Source organism: Ochotona curzoniae, unplaced genomic scaffold (genome assembly GCF_017591425.1).
Source record: "Ochotona curzoniae isolate NIBS_2020 unplaced genomic scaffold, NIBS_Ocur_1.0 scaffold_1852, whole genome shotgun sequence".
Classification (NCBI taxonomy): domain Eukaryota; kingdom Metazoa; phylum Chordata; class Mammalia; order Lagomorpha; family Ochotonidae; genus Ochotona; species Ochotona curzoniae.
In genome coordinates, this window is record NW_024467087.1 from 34,992,536 (window position 1) to 35,010,352 (window position 17,817).

The 17,817-nt window shown below is 42.5% G+C and overlaps 1 protein-coding gene across 2 annotated transcripts; it reads right to left on the reverse strand.

Annotated features, from left to right (window-relative positions):
- Window positions 1-336: 336 nt before the first annotated feature.
- Window positions 337-17,812, reverse strand: PLP1 (proteolipid protein 1). 2 transcript variants are annotated; one of them, XM_040999884.1, is made up of 8 exons: window positions 17,766-17,812; window positions 15,149-15,295; window positions 7,131-7,317; window positions 6,217-6,373; window positions 4,830-4,998; window positions 4,293-4,366; window positions 3,456-3,521; window positions 337-2,356 (listed from the first exon to the last, which is right to left on the reverse strand). In XM_040999884.1, exons 2-8 carry the CDS (start codon window positions 15,150-15,152, stop codon window positions 2,285-2,287), a joined length of 729 nt encoding a protein of 242 aa, XP_040855818.1. In that variant the 5' UTR covers window positions 15,153-15,295; window positions 17,766-17,812; the 3' UTR covers window positions 337-2,284. The 2 variants fall into 2 exon arrangements, with proteins under 2 accessions (XP_040855818.1, XP_040855817.1); XM_040999883.1 differs by lacking the exon at window positions 17,766-17,812 and adding an exon at window positions 15,498-15,638 and having other exon boundaries at window positions 6,112-6,373.
- Between the last annotated feature and the right edge of the window lie 5 nt (window positions 17,813-17,817).

Sequence of the window (17,817 nt, forward strand, 5' to 3'; positions counted from 1 at the left end):
TGACTTTTGTTTAATAGAGCACTCTGAAAATCAACTTCAAAAAGAAAAGACATCTTGGAACAGGCAATGAATTGGTGGCAAGGCTAAGGTCTTAGCCCAAGCTCAGACAGGTACAGTCTGGGTTTCTCTGAGTAGATGACTTGTCCTCTTTTTTCTTGGTGCCACAAGCTATAAAATAAAATGGATCTGTTTATCTACTATATATATATGTACTTCATATAAGTGATATAAGAACAATGCAGTTGACCTGATGAACAAATGGGTTTCTTGACCCATGTACAATGGCTAAGTTTCTATTGTGAGGTTGAAAAAAGAACAATTCACTCAAAGGACACAGTTTTTGATTGAGAACATTCTTAATTTTATTTTCTTTAATTTTATAAAATACATTTTGTAAGATAAGTTTCTAAAAGTTTATCCTTTATATGTGTTAAAATTGCAATTCTAGATCAGAAAAGAAGGAAACACTTTCAGTTGATTAACTCTCTTTGTGTATGTATATATATGTGTATGTATCTGGGGGAGGTTTTCATGGAGGGGTTGGTTATTTGTTATGTTATTAAATCAAAACAAAACAAAAGGTATAGATGACTTCACTTTCATTGATCTTGATTCATGTCTTATAGATTCATTTCCCTCTCTTGTCTACGCAGTCTGGAAGCTTATCTAGTCCACTGGTCTGAAAACAAATACCTGCTCTCTTTTTGTCAAGATCCAGTATCCCCTTAAACATCAATGAGAACACTTTGGGGGGAAAAACAGCACTACTCTTTCTTTGCCAATGAAGAGCCACAGTCAAAAACGTTCTTCTTCAGTAAAAAGTCAATCAGGTGGTGTTGTTTTTATTTTTTTAATCTAAAACTAACAAAAGCAGGAAAAGATTTAAATGAGGGAGCTATTCATGTTTCAAACTCTTTCTGCCTGTCTTTTTGACCATGGAGTCTTACCAACTGAATAGCTGATAGCTAGTGTATTCTGTTATATAATCTGTGCCAGGAAAAAGTAACTTTATATTAAACCTCACTCTTAGCATGCCAGGGTAACATCACTAAGCACAGTCATCTCCCATCTTCTAATCAAATAGGCTATTCAAATTGAGATTCAAAATCATCAAATCAGTCCCTTCAAAGGACACAATACTTGGAGAAAATCTCAATAGATTCCTGGAACTAGCTGATTTTAAATATCAAATTTCCTTTGAAAAATAAATAACATCAGAGACCCTCCCAGATCTTACTGCTACAACCTCAACCAAACAATAAACAAATGAGCAATTTCAAATGTGCACCAATCTGACACAAACTTTCAAATCTGCTATTATGACTAAATGGATAATACCCCAGGAAAAGAGCACCATTGCGAAGATATGATAGAGGCCAGAGTACACAAGTAATTAACAGAAAAGCCATGCTATCCAAAGAGTTATTTGTCCTGTGTCTACCAGAGGGCTATTTGGGTTACACCGTTAACCACCAGCAACTGCTGCTCCTTATGCCAGTCTCTTTCCTGGAAACTACCTTCTGCTCTCAGCTCCTTGGAAACCACAGGGTTGTCATGGTAGCTATTATCAAGGAGAAGGGAGTGAGAAATGATGACAATACCCTGTTTTCTTATTGAACGATGTGTAAGGCCAGATGCCCCCTTCATCTACACGAGCACTAGGCTCCCTTGTGGTGTGAGTAGGATTGGCTGAGTTAGGGCTTACATAATCCATAGCAACTGGGGTCAGTGCTCTCTTTCTGTAGGTGAAAGATCCTTGCTTTGACCCCCTTCTCCCAGCTGCAGTAGGCAGATTAGGGCAAATACTCTTTTGTTTTGTTTTTGCTGCCAGCTATTTTCTTCCTTCTTTCTTTGGTGGTCAAATGGATAAAGGCATGAGAATGTATTTGACCCCTATAAATGACAAGAGGACCACACACTTTCCTTCTCTCTACCTCAGCATCTTTGTTTCCATCGATGGAAGTGCCCTTTGAGAAGAAGGCACTTCCCAGTACTCAGGAGATGCCGGGAAACTGAATCAGAGCCTCTATTCCCATGTGACTTGCAGTAAGGGATTTCCCATTTCTGGCAAGAACCAGCCGTGAAGTAAAATGACTAAAAGAGGTACATAAGTGGGGAGAGTCCACGGAGAGACATTAATCACTTGCCAGACTCTCCTGTCTTGTTACACTCGTCAAGAGGAGGGCCAGTCAGTGGCAAAGGCAGTTAAGATGGGAGACGCAGCATTGTAGGCTGTGTGGTTAGAGCCTTGCTGTTAGACAAGGGGGGGAATTCCTACAGGAGATCAGAACTTGGTGCCTCGGCCCATGAGTTTAAGTACGGCAAAGTTGTAGGTGGCAGCGATCATGAAGGTGAGCTGTGAAAATAAAAGAGAGCATATGATTGACAGGAGACTTGGGAGTTCTCTCTCCTCTGTCCCTTTGGGGAATGAGGAGGCATAAGAAAGAAAATCATAATTCAAGAAACAAAGGAAAAACTCTTGCTCTGCCAGAAACAGCATGACCCAAGGCTTCCTATCTATCCACTCAACAAGCAGTTGTCTCTGAGGGATTTCCTCCCAAATGGTACAGGCTCAGAGAATCAAATTACCAAAAATTTATTCTCCATATGTACTCAGCCTAAAACTGAGTTCTCCTCATGGAAGTGAGCAGTGGTTAGGCTATGCCACAGCCACATGGCTGAATGAACTGAAGTCACAGGGGACTTGCTATAGACATAGAGCCCACTCTAGGTTGTGCAGGCTTGGCAGTATAAACCAGGAGTTTCATCAACTTATCCTTATTATGGCCATTTGTTCAATGACTTCAAGTAAATCACTTCCATCCTCTAGTGCACTGCATTTTGAATCTGCCCAATGAGTTCACTACATTGATGCTGCGCTGTAAAACTATCATCAGGACATGGAATATAGAATTACGTCAGAATTATAACAATTGTAATCATAGTAAGAGGTTTTTCCGGTATTTTCACGATACTATAACCCACTGCAGAGTCACCAAGATGAATTCATGTTTAGAGTAGACTTGGGGAGACCCTAAAAGGGTTGTGATAAGTGGAATTAACAGAGAGCTTCATTTTGACACAAACAATTTTGAAATCCACACACAGCTTTTTCCATATACTCATTTTCCATGAACCTTTTAGACCTCATCATGCATGGATTTAAAAATATTTTGCACCCAAATAAATGTATCTTATATGCTCTGTAAATAGTAAATGTTATTGCTCATTTCTATGAATCTCTTACCTCCTGTTTCCTCACACCCTGATCCTGTCTAATTTCTGAAGGTTGTTTCTTTGTCAAAAAGCAAAGTAGCAGCACACAGTCTGTACACTTTGTTGTTTCTTCCCCATTGTTTTTCTCCATTTGAAAGCTGGAGGAAGTCTATCTTCTTGCCTTTCAGCATATCTATACTGAATCTATCCTAGAACTGTTTCATTCAAAAGAAACTCACCAGGGACACCAGCGTAGCTGCAGCTCCCACAAACGCAGCAATGAACAGATGGAAGGTCATTTGGAACTGTGGGAAAATGCAAAATGGAGAGCTATTTCTTAAAACAGCAAAAGAAAATAATGTTCCACAGTAAATCATGAATACAACTTTCTGAATGTGTTGATCCCTTTCATATGTGTTAATTCTGCATCTCTAACTGGATTTTCACTTCCCTATGTGCAGGCCTTTTGTTCTTCAATGTATGCTATAGCACCTAGTCCCACAGAACCAAGAACACAGACCCTTCATAAGACAGAGCACTGTTCTCAAATAATGGACTGCTTTCCTATCTTTGTGTCAACATTTGGCTTTCAAAGAAATAGCTTTCTGCCGTCCTCCTGAGAACTTACTGGTATTCCCCTGCCTGAATTGTGTAAAATATTCATTTTCAGTAAAGTATTTCCCCTTTCAAATGTACTGATTTTATCTCTCACTAGAAATTAAGAACTTCCAAATTAAAAATGCTTCATGCATCCTAAGTGTATATCTGTATATCTAGTCTCTTCATCAAGTTTTTAAGTAAAAGAATGAAAATTTCCATATGGGAAATTATGCTATTAAACTCCATTTTTACCTAAAACTACACATTATCTTGGGGGGAGGGAAGAATTAGATGAATTAGAGTGGAATTTTTTTTCATGCAACTCTAAGGAATCTTAACCAATATTTTGTAGAATGCAGTCTATTAATTCTAAATTTGGCAAAGAGAAAATTCAGTCCTTAAAACAGAAGGCTATGGGTAAGAATGGGTATGGTATCATGCATTCCAGTGCAAATTAATAAAAATTACCAACTCACCTCAGCTGTCTTGCAGATGGACAGAAGGTTGGAGCCACAAACCTTGCCAGGGAAAGCATTCCATGGGAGAACCCCTAAATGAGAGAGAGACACAGACAAAAAAATGAAACAAACAAAAAAAAAAGTTGACCAGGGTTTACTTCATGCGGTCACATGAAGACTTTCCCTGAGAACCCTTTGTCCATCTCTAATCATCCTAGCTATAACTGGATCTCACCAACAATAAAGATCTTTTAAAGATTTACAGAAACAGAGGGTGGTAGTGAACAGCTGTGAAATATTGTTTTTTATCTGAAATGTGCTGCTTGGGTGTGGGAAATAGCAGTAAATTAGATTAAAGCAATATTAACAGCCAAAAAACCTCCCACTACTTACATATCTCCAGTTTTCATGGCAAGAGATGGACAAACAAAATCCTAGGCATTCATAAACTTAAATTGTTCCCTCAATCAATAGTCTTTACCCTAAGAACAGAACCAAATATATAATAGCCCTTTTATGGTGGGCAGGGGACCAAGCACCCATGCTCTAACTTACCATACATTCTGGCATCAGCACAGAGATTGCTTATACTGGTAGAGGTCTTGCTGGGGGAGGCAATAGACTGGCAGGTGGTCCAGGTATTGAAGTAAATGTACACAGGCACAGCAGAGCAGGCAAACACCAGGAGCCACACAACGGTCAGGGCATAGGTGATGCCCACAAACTAAAATGATTGACATAGGGTGGTTAGAAATTAGCATTAGCTTCCATACATGGAAACACAAACTGGGAGATCCTGGAGTGATATGTGTCAGACAATGAAATCAGATTCCAAGGATCTCCCCCAAATGAATTAGCAACCAGGGCATCTCTGCCATGGGTCATTGGCAGTATTCACTAGAGAACTGGACCCAATGGTGATGGAGGGTGATGGTGGGAGAGGGGGTAATGTGTGGAAGGGGGTTGGAGTGAGGAGGATCCCTGGGTTAGAAAAGCTGTAAGGGATGACTTGGGTGAAGATGAGGTATAAAGAAATCAAGACAGATCTTGAAAGAAAGTGGTGCCATTCTGTGCCTTAGGTTGATCTTGTCGAGAAAATGTTCCTTGTGAATAGATTCTGGTTCCCCAGTCTTTGAATAAAGCCAATAGGAAATTTAAATCTCAGGTACAAACAAAACAAAACAAAACAAAACCTTTCTAAGCTAACTGCTGGTCACAAAAATCCAATACCACAATGCACACATAATCCACTAGACAATCTTGAACTCTAGACATGTTAACCAATATGTGCACCACTAGAAGCTGGGATGGGTGGCCTTTCTTCAGACTGAGATAAAACATTGAAGATGTAGTTACACTTTTATTCCCTCTGGGACCTCCAAGCATGACAGAGTCCCAGAAGGTTGTAAATTCCAGCTCAGAATCAATTGCTTAGTTGCTATAGTCCACCCTCCCTCTTGCATAAGTCTCAGTTTCAGAAGCAGCATTTGAGACTCTGGTCAAAAAGCTTCAGATCTACTCTTATGGCCCCCACTGGAAAAGGAGTCAGAGAATACCAACAGATGGCTTAGAAACAGTTTCATTCAAGAAAGAATTCCAGAAACTCTTGTTTCTCACATTGTGATGTAATTTTCTAGGGAACCTTTGAAAGGTGACATGAAGTCAGTTGGGCACCACGTTCTTCCTGACCTTCTTGTTTGGGGCTGTAGCCATCACTTCCTCACTCGAAAGCCAGGCCTCTAGAGGGGACCCAGCTTTGGGTGGGGATGAGGCAACAGATTCCCGCCCAATCATCCCCCACCCCTTGTTATTGCCACAAAATCCTGAGGATGATCACCTTGTCGGGATGTCCTAGCCATTTTCCCAAACAATGACACACCCGCTCCAAAGAATGAGCTTGATGTTGGCCTCTGGAACCCCTCCCCTTCTGGCCCCCTGTTACCGTTGCGCTCAGGCCCTTGCCGCAGATGGTGGTCTTGTAGTCGCCAAAGATCTGCCTGACTGCACCGGTGGTGTAGAAACCCTCAGCCAGCAGGAGGGCCCCATAAAGGAAGAAGAAAGAGGCAGTTCCATAGATGACATACTGGAATGCATGAATCCTGCAGTGACACACAGACACAAGAGAACAGAGATCTGATTCACGGAAAACTCAGCTCCTTTTGAACACACAAGTGAGGTACACACCTAGGTGGTAACCTTAATAAAGATAGAGAGCCTTTAGAGTTTCTAGAGCAATCACTGTGTCCTTCCCCAGTGCATTCACTTTCTCTTCATTGAAGTAAATGAAGATAAAGGGAGTGTGTGGCCAAGAGCACCTGCTCCTCCCTCCATCTCTTGCTCAGCTAATGACCTGGAGAACCAGGACCTTACTCTTTTTTGCTTGATCCTTCAGGGATGCCATCTCATAGTACAGAAGAGCAAGAGCAGGAGACTGGTGCTTAACTTGCTCAAGGAAAACAATGAGCTTAGATCTGAGCCTGAATAGACACAAGCAGGATGTCACAGCTAGAACAGTGATGCTGTTCTATCTAGTCATTGGACTATCCTTTGAGTTCTCCATACCTACAACAGTGGAGGCTCTGACTCCGGCAACATTAACCATAACTAGCAGAGTTAGAACACAAGGAAGCTGGTGGGGTGGGGGAGGGGTGTGCGGGTATCAGGCAAGCAAACCTCTCCTTCTAGAGTCTGGCACTTTCTCCTCATTGAAGGTGCCAGATGTGGTATAAGTGGAATCTATATAGAGAAGGATGACTTCCAATGCCGGATGCCTCCACCCATCTCCTAGTGTTAATTAAGTTCTCAACTTCCAGAATGAAGGAAGGGGAAAAACAAAGGTGAGGGAGAAGTACTTACACATTGATGAGATATTCATAGTCCTGGTAGTTTTTGGAGAAATAGGTCTCAATTAGCTTTTCTGTACCAGTGAGTGCTTCATGGCCACAGCCGCAGAACAATGCCACTCCAAAGAAACACAATCCAGTGGCCACCAGAGAAGCAAAGGGGGCCCCCACCAGACATCTTGCACAGCACTCTAACAAGCCTGAGGGAAAAGGAAGACAAACAGTCAGGCATGGGGAGTAGGTAACTCATGCCACTCACATTGCCATGACAGGTGGTCCAGCCCATGTGGGCGTGAGTACAGATGCAATGGTAATCTAGACCTCAAGACAAGAAGAGTCTAGAAATTTCAGCTTTTAAATATGATTGACACATAATCATTACACTGTCCAATTCCTATAAATATTTTCTTTTAATTTCTAGTATTTATGGCTTTTTAAAAATAACTCAGTAATTCAGGTAGCAAGCAGGAGAGCTTGTCAAATCAGTACCTCCTTTCTCACTGCTCCAGTCTGTTTGTCAGTTTGTTTCAGTAGTCATTCATCAGCTATTTATGGGATACTTACTATATGCCTAGCCTGGTGTGTGTTGAGTATTAGATGGGATAGGAAGACACAGGCTCTGTCATAAGGGAGTCTTTATTGTACTGAGAAAGAACAAGTGAGGTAGTTCTCAACTAATGATTTCAGGTAGTCAAGTATGTGTTCACAGGGGGAAATGCATTTGGGGTTCAAGAAAGAAGGAAAAGGTGTAAATCAGAGATGTTGGTATTGCCAAACAGTATCTGAATTTGAAGAGCATTTTGGTGGAGGCAACTATGTAAAATGCATATTTCTGATCACTGTACACATCTGTTGCAAGGGATGTTTGATTCTTCCTAGCATAGATAAATGACATGCAATTATTCACAGTAATACACATGTAGGCTTAATGATTTTTGGATACTATGCACAAATATTTTGTGTCCCTATACTTTAGCTTGACCAATGTCCCCACCCTCATTGTGTCACTGAAGCTACAAAGAGACTTTATACTAAGTCAGCAAAGCATGAAACATCTTTCTAGCACAAGAAAAACACACCAGGGCCTGAGAACACGGGTGTTTAAAAGTACTGAGTGGGACTCCCTGAGATCTCCAGATCTGATGCTGCAGGGCCCACAGCAATGCTACTGAGAAAGAGAAAAGACACACAAGTCACAGGTTCTGTGTATTCCAAGTACAGCTCATGCTGTAAAAATATCACATGGTATGAAACCTATGAAATACCAATAACATGATTGAGCTCATAGAGTAGGCACACAGGTAGTCAGCAAAATTTTCAGAGAAGCTGCTGATTTTGAAATGAGTATTTTGTGATTCCTCATAAGAAGAACATAAATTACGTTAATTTCTTAGATTGGGATTTTTATACTCAAGCATCTCTCTAGGCCAAGAGATTTGTCTGTTTCAAGGTACCAGGGCAAAGTTGTGGGGAAGGTATTCTTTACCCGACCCTTTTTAATACTAGTATGGTTTCTTTTCACCCCTGTTGAAACACTTGATGATTTGCATAGTTTAATCATATCTTTATGAACAAGTTTTGAAAGAACTTTCATGGGAAAGCTGAGGTAGTAGCATTTGTCTCTGTTCTTTGAGCCCCAGAATGAATGAGTCCTATAACTTGCTAGCCCCTCTACTTACAAGATTCTTATATGTGATACCAGAGATATGGCTCAGAAGCCTAAGTTGGGCAATGTCAATAGCTGACATGCCACCCTGAACCAAGCCCTTCCCTTTTCCAAGCAACGTTCCAAGGCCAGAACACTCAGCCTCTGTTGAGAAGGAATTAATTTGTAACTGTGCTGCTATAAGTGGAGGCTGACTCTACCCCACATGAACTTCCCCAAGAGTCACAGTTAACTGTGCCTCGTCAGAACTGGCCCATGGTGTGGGCACGTGCACACATCCACATGTGCATACCGGAGTAAAAAACAAAACTGCTTAAACCAATTATTCCTTCTTGGAAATATTCCAGAAATTGAGCTCCTTCTTTTCAACAGGTTAAGCAACAAGATAAATTCTGCAAGTCAAGAAAAGAAGCTAGGACATAAACAGCACTGTCATTTTTTTCTTCTCTGCCTATCCAGCTCCTTCCTATCCCCAAACTCTCCTTTTCCTCTGGTAAAGAAGGTCTCTCAAGCCTGGGGGTGGGGGGGGAGAAGGTCAGTGACCCCACTGTTCCCGCTCTCCCCAGCACAGGGTCAGGGCTTGGACAGAGCCCTCCATAGCTCCCCTGGACAAAGAAGCCTTGTTTTGTCCTGAGATTTCAGGAGCCTCATTGGTATTCTGTGGGGACCCGCAGGCCTGGGGGTGGGGAGGGGGGTCGGACCAAGGACAATAGCAGGACTGTATACCCAGGGGAAGGAAAGCCATCCAGCCCAGCAAGTAGCTGTCCTGGACCTACTAACTCACTCGAGGTTTTGTTTTTTTGCTTGTTTGTTTGTTTGTTTTGTTTTGTTTTGTTTTTTACCTTGGGAAGATCTGAACATTGGTGCAGGTGTAAATCAGGAATGGGAGGAATTCAACTAACGCTAGCCAAACAGAGAATTCCATTCCATGTTTGGTCTGATGCCCTCTCCAGGATTATAGATTGAGAGGGGAAATCCTCTTTAGTATATCTGGTCCCTTGGCCATCACTCATGCAGCCAGAGAGTGTCCTGTGTAATATTCTATTAGGTGATAAAGGGCTCAGCCTTAGGGAGCAATGCTAAGTTACCAAGCGATGCTCTTTGCATTTAGCACCCATGTTACTCTATTTTCTGAGAGAGCTGAGAGCTTGGCACCCCATTTTCTGCTCTGCTGTTGCTCAAAGCAAGAGACATGGATACAGACTTTAATAGGTTTCTAATGTGTAGTCTGATGTAAATAGCCTTGGATAAATCTATCACTATAGAGCTATAAACAGTTGAACAATATCATCATTAGCATTAGGTGCCAATTTCTTTACAATGAAGATGAAACATTTGTTCTGGGGACACGTAAGTTCAGCAAAAGTGAAGAATTACTGTCTGTCCAAGCAAAAGTTAATTTTTAAAATTTTGTTTGGGAAAATTTCAGGATATCCAAGAAACTGCCTTTTCATCCAAGTAGCTTATCAAAGCACTCCAAGGAAAGTTCATTGGGTTAACTCTGATTTTTCACAGTTTAAGAAATGCCCTTGAGTATGTGTGAACAACAGATAAAAGTTATAGGCTCTTCATTTTAGCACCCCTCATAGTTGAGAGAGCGTGAGTTTGATTCAAGAAAACTTGATGATTCTACAAGAGAAGTTCCTTCCTTCTCTCAAGAGACAGTCTCACACTTCCAGGCTAACTTCAGACTGTGACACAGCAGATTTGGCATAAGAGATCTATATAGCAATAACATTACCTGGCAAACTGAATTGAATCAAACCACCTGCTTTTGATGAGGAGGTCACAGATAAAATAATCATCCTCGTAATGGATTTCCCTCCATTTATGCTTACATGGACTCTCTGCAAGAATTAAATCCATTGGTAGTGATTTAGACACTATAAGAAACAGAAAGGAACTCAGAGGGTCAGCCTCTTTCTTCAGAGTATTTGCAATCCTATTAGGGAGAACAAAGTTCCATCTGTGAACCAAACACCAAGCTACTTATAATTGGATGTGAGGATTGAGAGAACCATGTCCTGTAGAGAAAATGTAACAAAGGGACAAGACGAATTCAAAGTTGGCCACATTCTAAAACATCCCCAAAGATAAACCACTGGTAGACTTTGAGCCTTTCTCATCACTGCTCTCTTCAGGGGTCAGAAGAAGATAAATAGGACCACTGTAATTTACACGGAGATCCAGGTCCATCTCAGGGACTGTGTGGTTCCTGATGCTGTCTTTTTAAGCCGAGGCCAAGAACTCCTAAGCTTCCCTCCTTTCCTATGCCCTGGGCATGCCTCAAGAATCAGCTCCATGATGGAAATTTCAGTGTGAATCTGGGAACTCATCAAAGGGAGGAGAGGAAGGGCTTTCATCGAAAGGAATGGTAGAAAGAGGCCAATTGTGCACTGCACAATCCAAGCCTGTCCCTTGAATTCAGCTGACAAAGGCAGAGATAGAAGAGCCCTATACAATAGAGCTAAACAACAGGCTAGCTCATTGAGTAAGAAACTGGCCCCATCTCCCTAAGTTTCTAATCTGCACTACAGTCTAATCCTTCTTCCAGAACCCACCCCTTAACCTCACCCAGCGAACAGAAGCCTCCTTGATCAGGCCCTATAGCAACTGACAAGGCCAAGATGTTACAGCAGCCGTGACTGGTACTAGGGAAGGATGGAGTTCAGTGGGTGGGTTCTCTGAGTAAAACACCAGGGCTGAGGAGGTCCAGGGACAGAGTTTTGCTGCTGGCCTACTCCTGGTGTGATAAAGTCCAGCCTATAATTCTGTCATTCCTACATGATATCAGCACTTACATCACATTCAAATGCTAGAAAGGATCTGTAGAAGCTGAATTCTAGGACTCCAAGTCTGCTGGACAATCAATTATTGTGGACAAGGTTGAATAAAAACAGATCTCAGCCTGAGATTACTATTACCATGGCAACCATATCTTGGCCACCTTGTTCCTTATACCCTTCAGAAATTCCACACCACCCTACCCCCATAGACACACACATTTGGTAGTCTATGTGTAAATATTGGGAAGTACAAGATTTGATTACTAAACCCTGTCTGTGGCACATCGTCTCCACCTTGTTCACTTACGGGAAGATGAAAGAGAAATAGTAGTCATACCATATTCCCACCAACTACTCCTCCTGCCTTAGCTATAGTGTGAAAGGGATATGGGGAACATTTTTCTCACCCTTGGGATGTTACTGAATCTTGCTTAGAGCCCTGCCTGCTAGAGAACTCAGAGGTTAGTGCGGAGCTGAAAGATGGCTCCCAGGACCATTTTACTCCAGCCAATGAGAGATGAATCAATCAGTAATTGCTAAACTTTGATGTAAGTCTAGCACTGAGCCAGGCCTATGAGTGGGATAGGAAGGGAAAGCCACTCTGTTCACCCATCATTAGCTGCTCTTATCCTTCCTGATCATGTCTCTGCCCTGACTTGATCTTCTCTAGACCTGAAATTATGTGGGCATGCAGGGCATCTCTATGTGACTTTCTTTCAAGACTCCAGAGCTGCACCAGGAGGATGCTTTTAAAAGCCTGAAGTTATACATCCAAAGAAAAAAAAAGCAATGGTATAAAAGGTCAGGATTCTACATTCTACTTTAACAGCTTTGGAGAATCAAATCTGCCCTCCTACTCACCTCCAAGGTTGAAGTTGTGGCCACTCACATAACACTGAGAGAGCAGTTCTAGTTCTCAGGCTGTTGAGTCTGACATCTGGCTTTCCTGTCTCAGAGTTGGAGCAAAAACTTTTAGAAGCAGCAGAGTAAACCTCTCATGCTGCCTGGCTCTTCTACCAGTTCCTTTGATTTCTCACTACTGGCAAAGGGGAGAGCTCAGGAGTGGGACTCAGGAGTGGGAGGAGGGAAAGGAAAGCTGCCCTTGATCATTCTACCGAGTGTCTAGGAAGTGTAAGCAGGCTGGTATGGATCTGGTTTCTTTATGACTCCTGGTATTCTCATGGTATTGCCATCCTGAAGGGATTCAGCTAGTCCTCTGGCATTTTTTAAAAAGCAAACCACTGCCAGGCAAGCACAGTTTTTGCTGGGACTACGCCCACTTACTCAGAGCCAGTCAAAACTACACTGGCTCGGCAAACAGCCACATTTGAAGGGAAGCATCATAGTCTGGTTGCCAGGGTTACAGCCGCTGTTCTCAGATGACAACAGGCTTGCAGAAGCCAATGTTTTGCTGGTCAGTAATGATCTTGTGTTTCTGAGCAAAGAACAATCAGCTACTGCTTTTTGGTGCCTTTCCACTTGCACTGCTACCCTCAAAGAGTCATTTAGAAAACTCCCTTTTCAAATTAGGACCAAATATGCCGAAGTATTGTTTCCCTATCCACCTTTTTATGCCAACACTCCTGAGTACAGTGTTCCTTTTTTCTTCCACTCCTAAAACATTCTATATGATTAAGGTGCTATGAGCTTCTTGCAGAGGCTATACAAACATTTTATTGGTTATGGCAGAAATGGATCCTGCATTGTGGATTGGCTTAGACAACTTCTAAAGTTCATTCCAACTCTTAATTCCATGATATAATTCATTTACTGCAATTGCAAAGTAGCAATATACTCCACACCAGTAGCAGCAGTTCAGTGGCTTCAACTAGGGATGCATATCATTCACAAAATCGGTATGTTCTATCACTGAATAACACAACACTTAATGGCTACTGCATCATGTTTACACAGCTCAAATATTGTCCACTGGTGAAACTGGAACCAAATATTTATCCACAGAGGAATCCTTATTTGTGGCACTCTTCCTCTCGGGGAACTCATACAGCTTCCATAACAGGAAGCTTGTGATCATCTTATTTGTTACTGTCTTTTCCTCAGGATTTCAATCCCCTGAGAAGGTAATACTCAACAGCCTTCTTGACACCTCTTCATGTTTTCAATGCACAACCTACCCAATCAGCTGGCCTGACAGCAGGCAGGTTGTCAGATGTCCCCTAGGGCAGGAGTTGAGTTCCTCAAATATTCACCTCCTTTCCAGACAAACATCATCGGTCAAATGATTCTTCCCCAAGCACACAAATAGAATCAACTACCTTGGAAAGAACAAAAGTTCTCTTGTACACACATCATTGAATAGTAATTGGCGTTACCATGATTTACAGTTGCTATACAGATTGCCCAATTTCAAGGATTTCCACATCATTAGCACTTGATTCATACATCCCTGAAAGCAAAGGAGTTACTACTAGCCTCATTTTCTCGATGGTGAAGTGAATTCACAGTAACCTGCCCAAGGTGGGCACTTCATACGTAGCGGCTCTGTATTTTGAACCTGGTTGTTGTGATTCCTACTCTATTGCTCTGTCCTCTTAAGTATCTGACCTGAATACACATCCTAGGGAACTTTCTTGGTGTTTCAGGATGAAACAACATTAAGACGGATATTAAATCAACATCATTGAAAAGCTAACTCCATGGACATTGTGGGAGCCTACTGTGTACCACCTCTGAAGGAGAATGCATGGGACAATTGAGCCTTGTTTCCCTTACAAGGTGCTCAACCTGCTCTCCTTGCTTTGCCAAATATGAGTGATGCATACATATTTCTGTGCTATTCTATATGGACAAAGACCCTTAACCTGAATAGACACCACCCGATACCAGAACCTCATGGCTTCTGTGTGTATATAACCTAGAGACACCCTTATCACTCCAACTTGGCAAGAGTCATGAAGTTTTGGTTGTTTAGAAGCTAAGTCTGTGGCATTTACTAGAAATGTTCACCCGTACAAGCACATGCACTAACAAGACTTACATACACACACCTGCCCATAGCCATTCCCCATGGTAAAGCCAGTAAGGATGTTACGTTCATTTCCAGAACCTGAGGATCACCTCCTTAGCTATAGTCAAGCCTGAATGCAGCTTGTCAAATTTCCCATCTTTCAACTGATGTCCAATAGAGCCCAAATTTTTGCAGCTAGCCAGCTGTCATTTTGCACATCTACAGGTTAGCCAACAGTCAGTTTCCTAAAGCCAAAGCAGGGGTGCCAGTTGACCTGGCCATTACTAGGGCCTTGAGACCAGAGGAAAACAGAAGGTACAAGTGAGAGGATAGGAGGACATATGACCACATCCATCCTTCTGGACGCTGTTTCCAAGGATCTGTGTGACTCTCCAAGTGCTGCTGCTGCTGGAATTTTTCAGCAATAAAATATTACACTCAGGACAAGAGAGGAGTTAATCTAATTCAATGCCAAGGAATTTACAAAGAAAAAGTGCCCCCAAACACAGCTCATTTAAAGCATTGGAAACCCCAAATCTCAAAGTTGGGAAATTCTCATGTGAATTCCCATGTCAGCTTGAATCTTGAATGCTAAAGTTTCAGAAACTCACCCATGATTTTGGGATTCTGACTCCAATTGTAGCCGGCTGGCTAGTCTGCTTTGCGGCTGACTTTGTTCAGCTGGAAGGATCCTGGTGGCTCCAGTCTCCTTCTTCGCTCCTTTACTTTTTCCCTCTGAGTATCTTTGTCCTCTTCTCCTGCAATGAAAAGGGCTTTCTGATTGACAGCCAACCCCCTTAAAGGGATAGGCCTGCTTTCCTCCTCCTCTCCTCCTCCCCTTTTTCCTCCCCTTCTCCTCCCCTTGTCCCCACCTCCTCAGGGATACTCCCTTCTCTAAGGGCTCCATCTTCTCTGCCTTTTGCTGATATATTTCTTTTTTTCCCCCTCGCTAATTCTTGCCTGGAATTTTCACTTTGTGGCAGAGATATCTGGATGTGGATTAGGGAAGGAAATAAAATGAAGAGACCATAGAAGCTCCCAAATAGATTCTTGGTTCTATCTGTTGAGGGATATGGCAGCAAAGGCATGAAAAACCATGAAAGTGGTAACCCCAACAAAAGGTCAGGGTCCCAAACATAGATGTTATCTCCCAATCCTTTCGAAGCTGCCTCTGCCCTCACACCTGAAGGCCCTTGCCCTGTTTACCTTTCCCCTTTTCCTACTCCTCACTAAATAAGATCTGTTTCCCCTCTCAGTTCTAGAAATACAAGAGAAAACTGTCTTTCCAAATAATTTCCTCCAAATCCTCCGTTTCTACCAAATTAGAACAAAATGCAAGTTGTTAGTTCTACAACTAGATTGTTACCAAGCTGGGAAAGCTGGAATTGTAACAGTTTTATAGATAGAATAGCAGGATATCCTCAGGGGACCCAACGGATAAAGGGGACAAGACCTGTACAAGTTCATAGAATAGGCTAAAGAAAAGGACAAAGTCAATGATGCAGACAATTGCAGAAGAGGATAATCTGCGTAAGACAAGCCGATAACACGATCTGGGAATAAGGCAGTTAACATTTCACCCAGGGAATGTCCAATGTCTTCATGAGATTGCTGAGGCTAGGCTGACAGAAGCAAGAAGTGGGTTGGGATGAAGCAGCAGGCTTCAGAGGGAGAAGATAAGCATTGTCTTTGCCTTAGGGAAATACCAGAAAAATATGGCCAAGCAGCAAAAATGGGGAAATAAAATCTGAAGACTGTCTAAGCCATAATGGTGCTAAGGATTGTTAAGGTGTTTGAGCACCCAGGACTAGGTGAGATTAGTGTGGAAAGATATTCTAGAATAAGTGATTCTTAAGCAGTGCCTAACTGGACTCATGTCAATGCCCTCTTTCCCTTCAGAGAGGCACAGCTCTTAGCTTAGAGGCTAGTGTCCACCCACTGATGGTCTGTAAGGAAATTGGTTGGCATAGAATAGGGCTGCATCTGCTGGGTGGCTCCATGGAAGGAAGGTAAGGCCTCCTGGAACTTTTGCTGTGACTTTGTCTTGGAGTAAGAAGAGTGAGGAGGGAGATACTGAGCACAATCAGGAATCTTCCTGGTGGGGAGAGAGTGCTAGGACTTACATATTTATTTTCTCTTTGGATGATGACATGAGGCCTGTTTCTAGCTTGGGCACTGCTGTTAGAAAATGAGTGAATCTTATTCAGATGCCCCGAAGGCCCACAGAGTCCTAAGACCTGCAGTCTTTGACGCTTGTTCAAAATGCTAGACTTGTTGCTCTTATACATGTCCCAAGGAGAACGTGACCATGTTGGTGATGCCCCTTTAGAATGGTATTCAAGTATCTTTGCAGAGATCAGACTGGTACTAAAACATCCCAGAGCAGCTGCCCTCCCTTACCCTGTTCTCCAGGTATAGACCCTACCCTGCTATAAAAATTCAGCTGTAAGAATGTGTCAGCAATAGTCTTCTGCATGATAATTGTCCTAACGGCCATGGAGGAGGTGGAAGATCAAGAACCAGGAGTCACCAAACATGGGCCCTCAGCTCATAGATAGTAGAACGAACTGAGTTCAAACTTCAGGGATTCTGACTAGGGATGTGTGAGGGAAACAATCTTTCACAGCCTGAACAGCTGAGACAGCTCTGCACAGGAGAAATAGCTCAGACTGAGCCTTAGCAAGCATCTCCCCTTTGGCTTCAGAGCAGCCAGTACTGGGGATTGTTAGGCAACTTGGAAGAACATGTGTGTTCCAGTAAATTCATAGCCAGCAATTTATCCAACACAGCTCCCCAGCAGACATTTTTCTCCTTTCCTCCAATTCCCCTGACTTACTGTTTACTGTCTTCTCCCCAAGCCTCATTTTCTCTATGGTCTGTGCTATGCTTTTTCCTCTCTCTTTCTCTTTTCTGTCATTTTTTTCTCTCCATAACCCTTGATGAAACAGATCTTCTTATCTCCAGCTTGTTCTTATGCCAAGGGCTGGAAAAGGAACTTGACCAGGTGACTGTGTCATCTCACTGCCCCTACTTTCCTAACGTTTCCAGCTCCCTAAAATGCAAAATGTCCCAGTCCCACTATACAACCTGACAGTATGTCGCAGCAATCCCTTATGCCCTCCCAGAATCCCTCATAGATTTCTTTCCAGGTCCTCAAGAGGCCTTTTTAAAAATCCACCTACTCTCACCTATTTCTTGGATTTTGTTTCCATTGATCCTGTTGGGTACCTTTGGCAAAATGTTCTTGAATTGTCCGGCAGGGTTGCTGGTAATACACAGG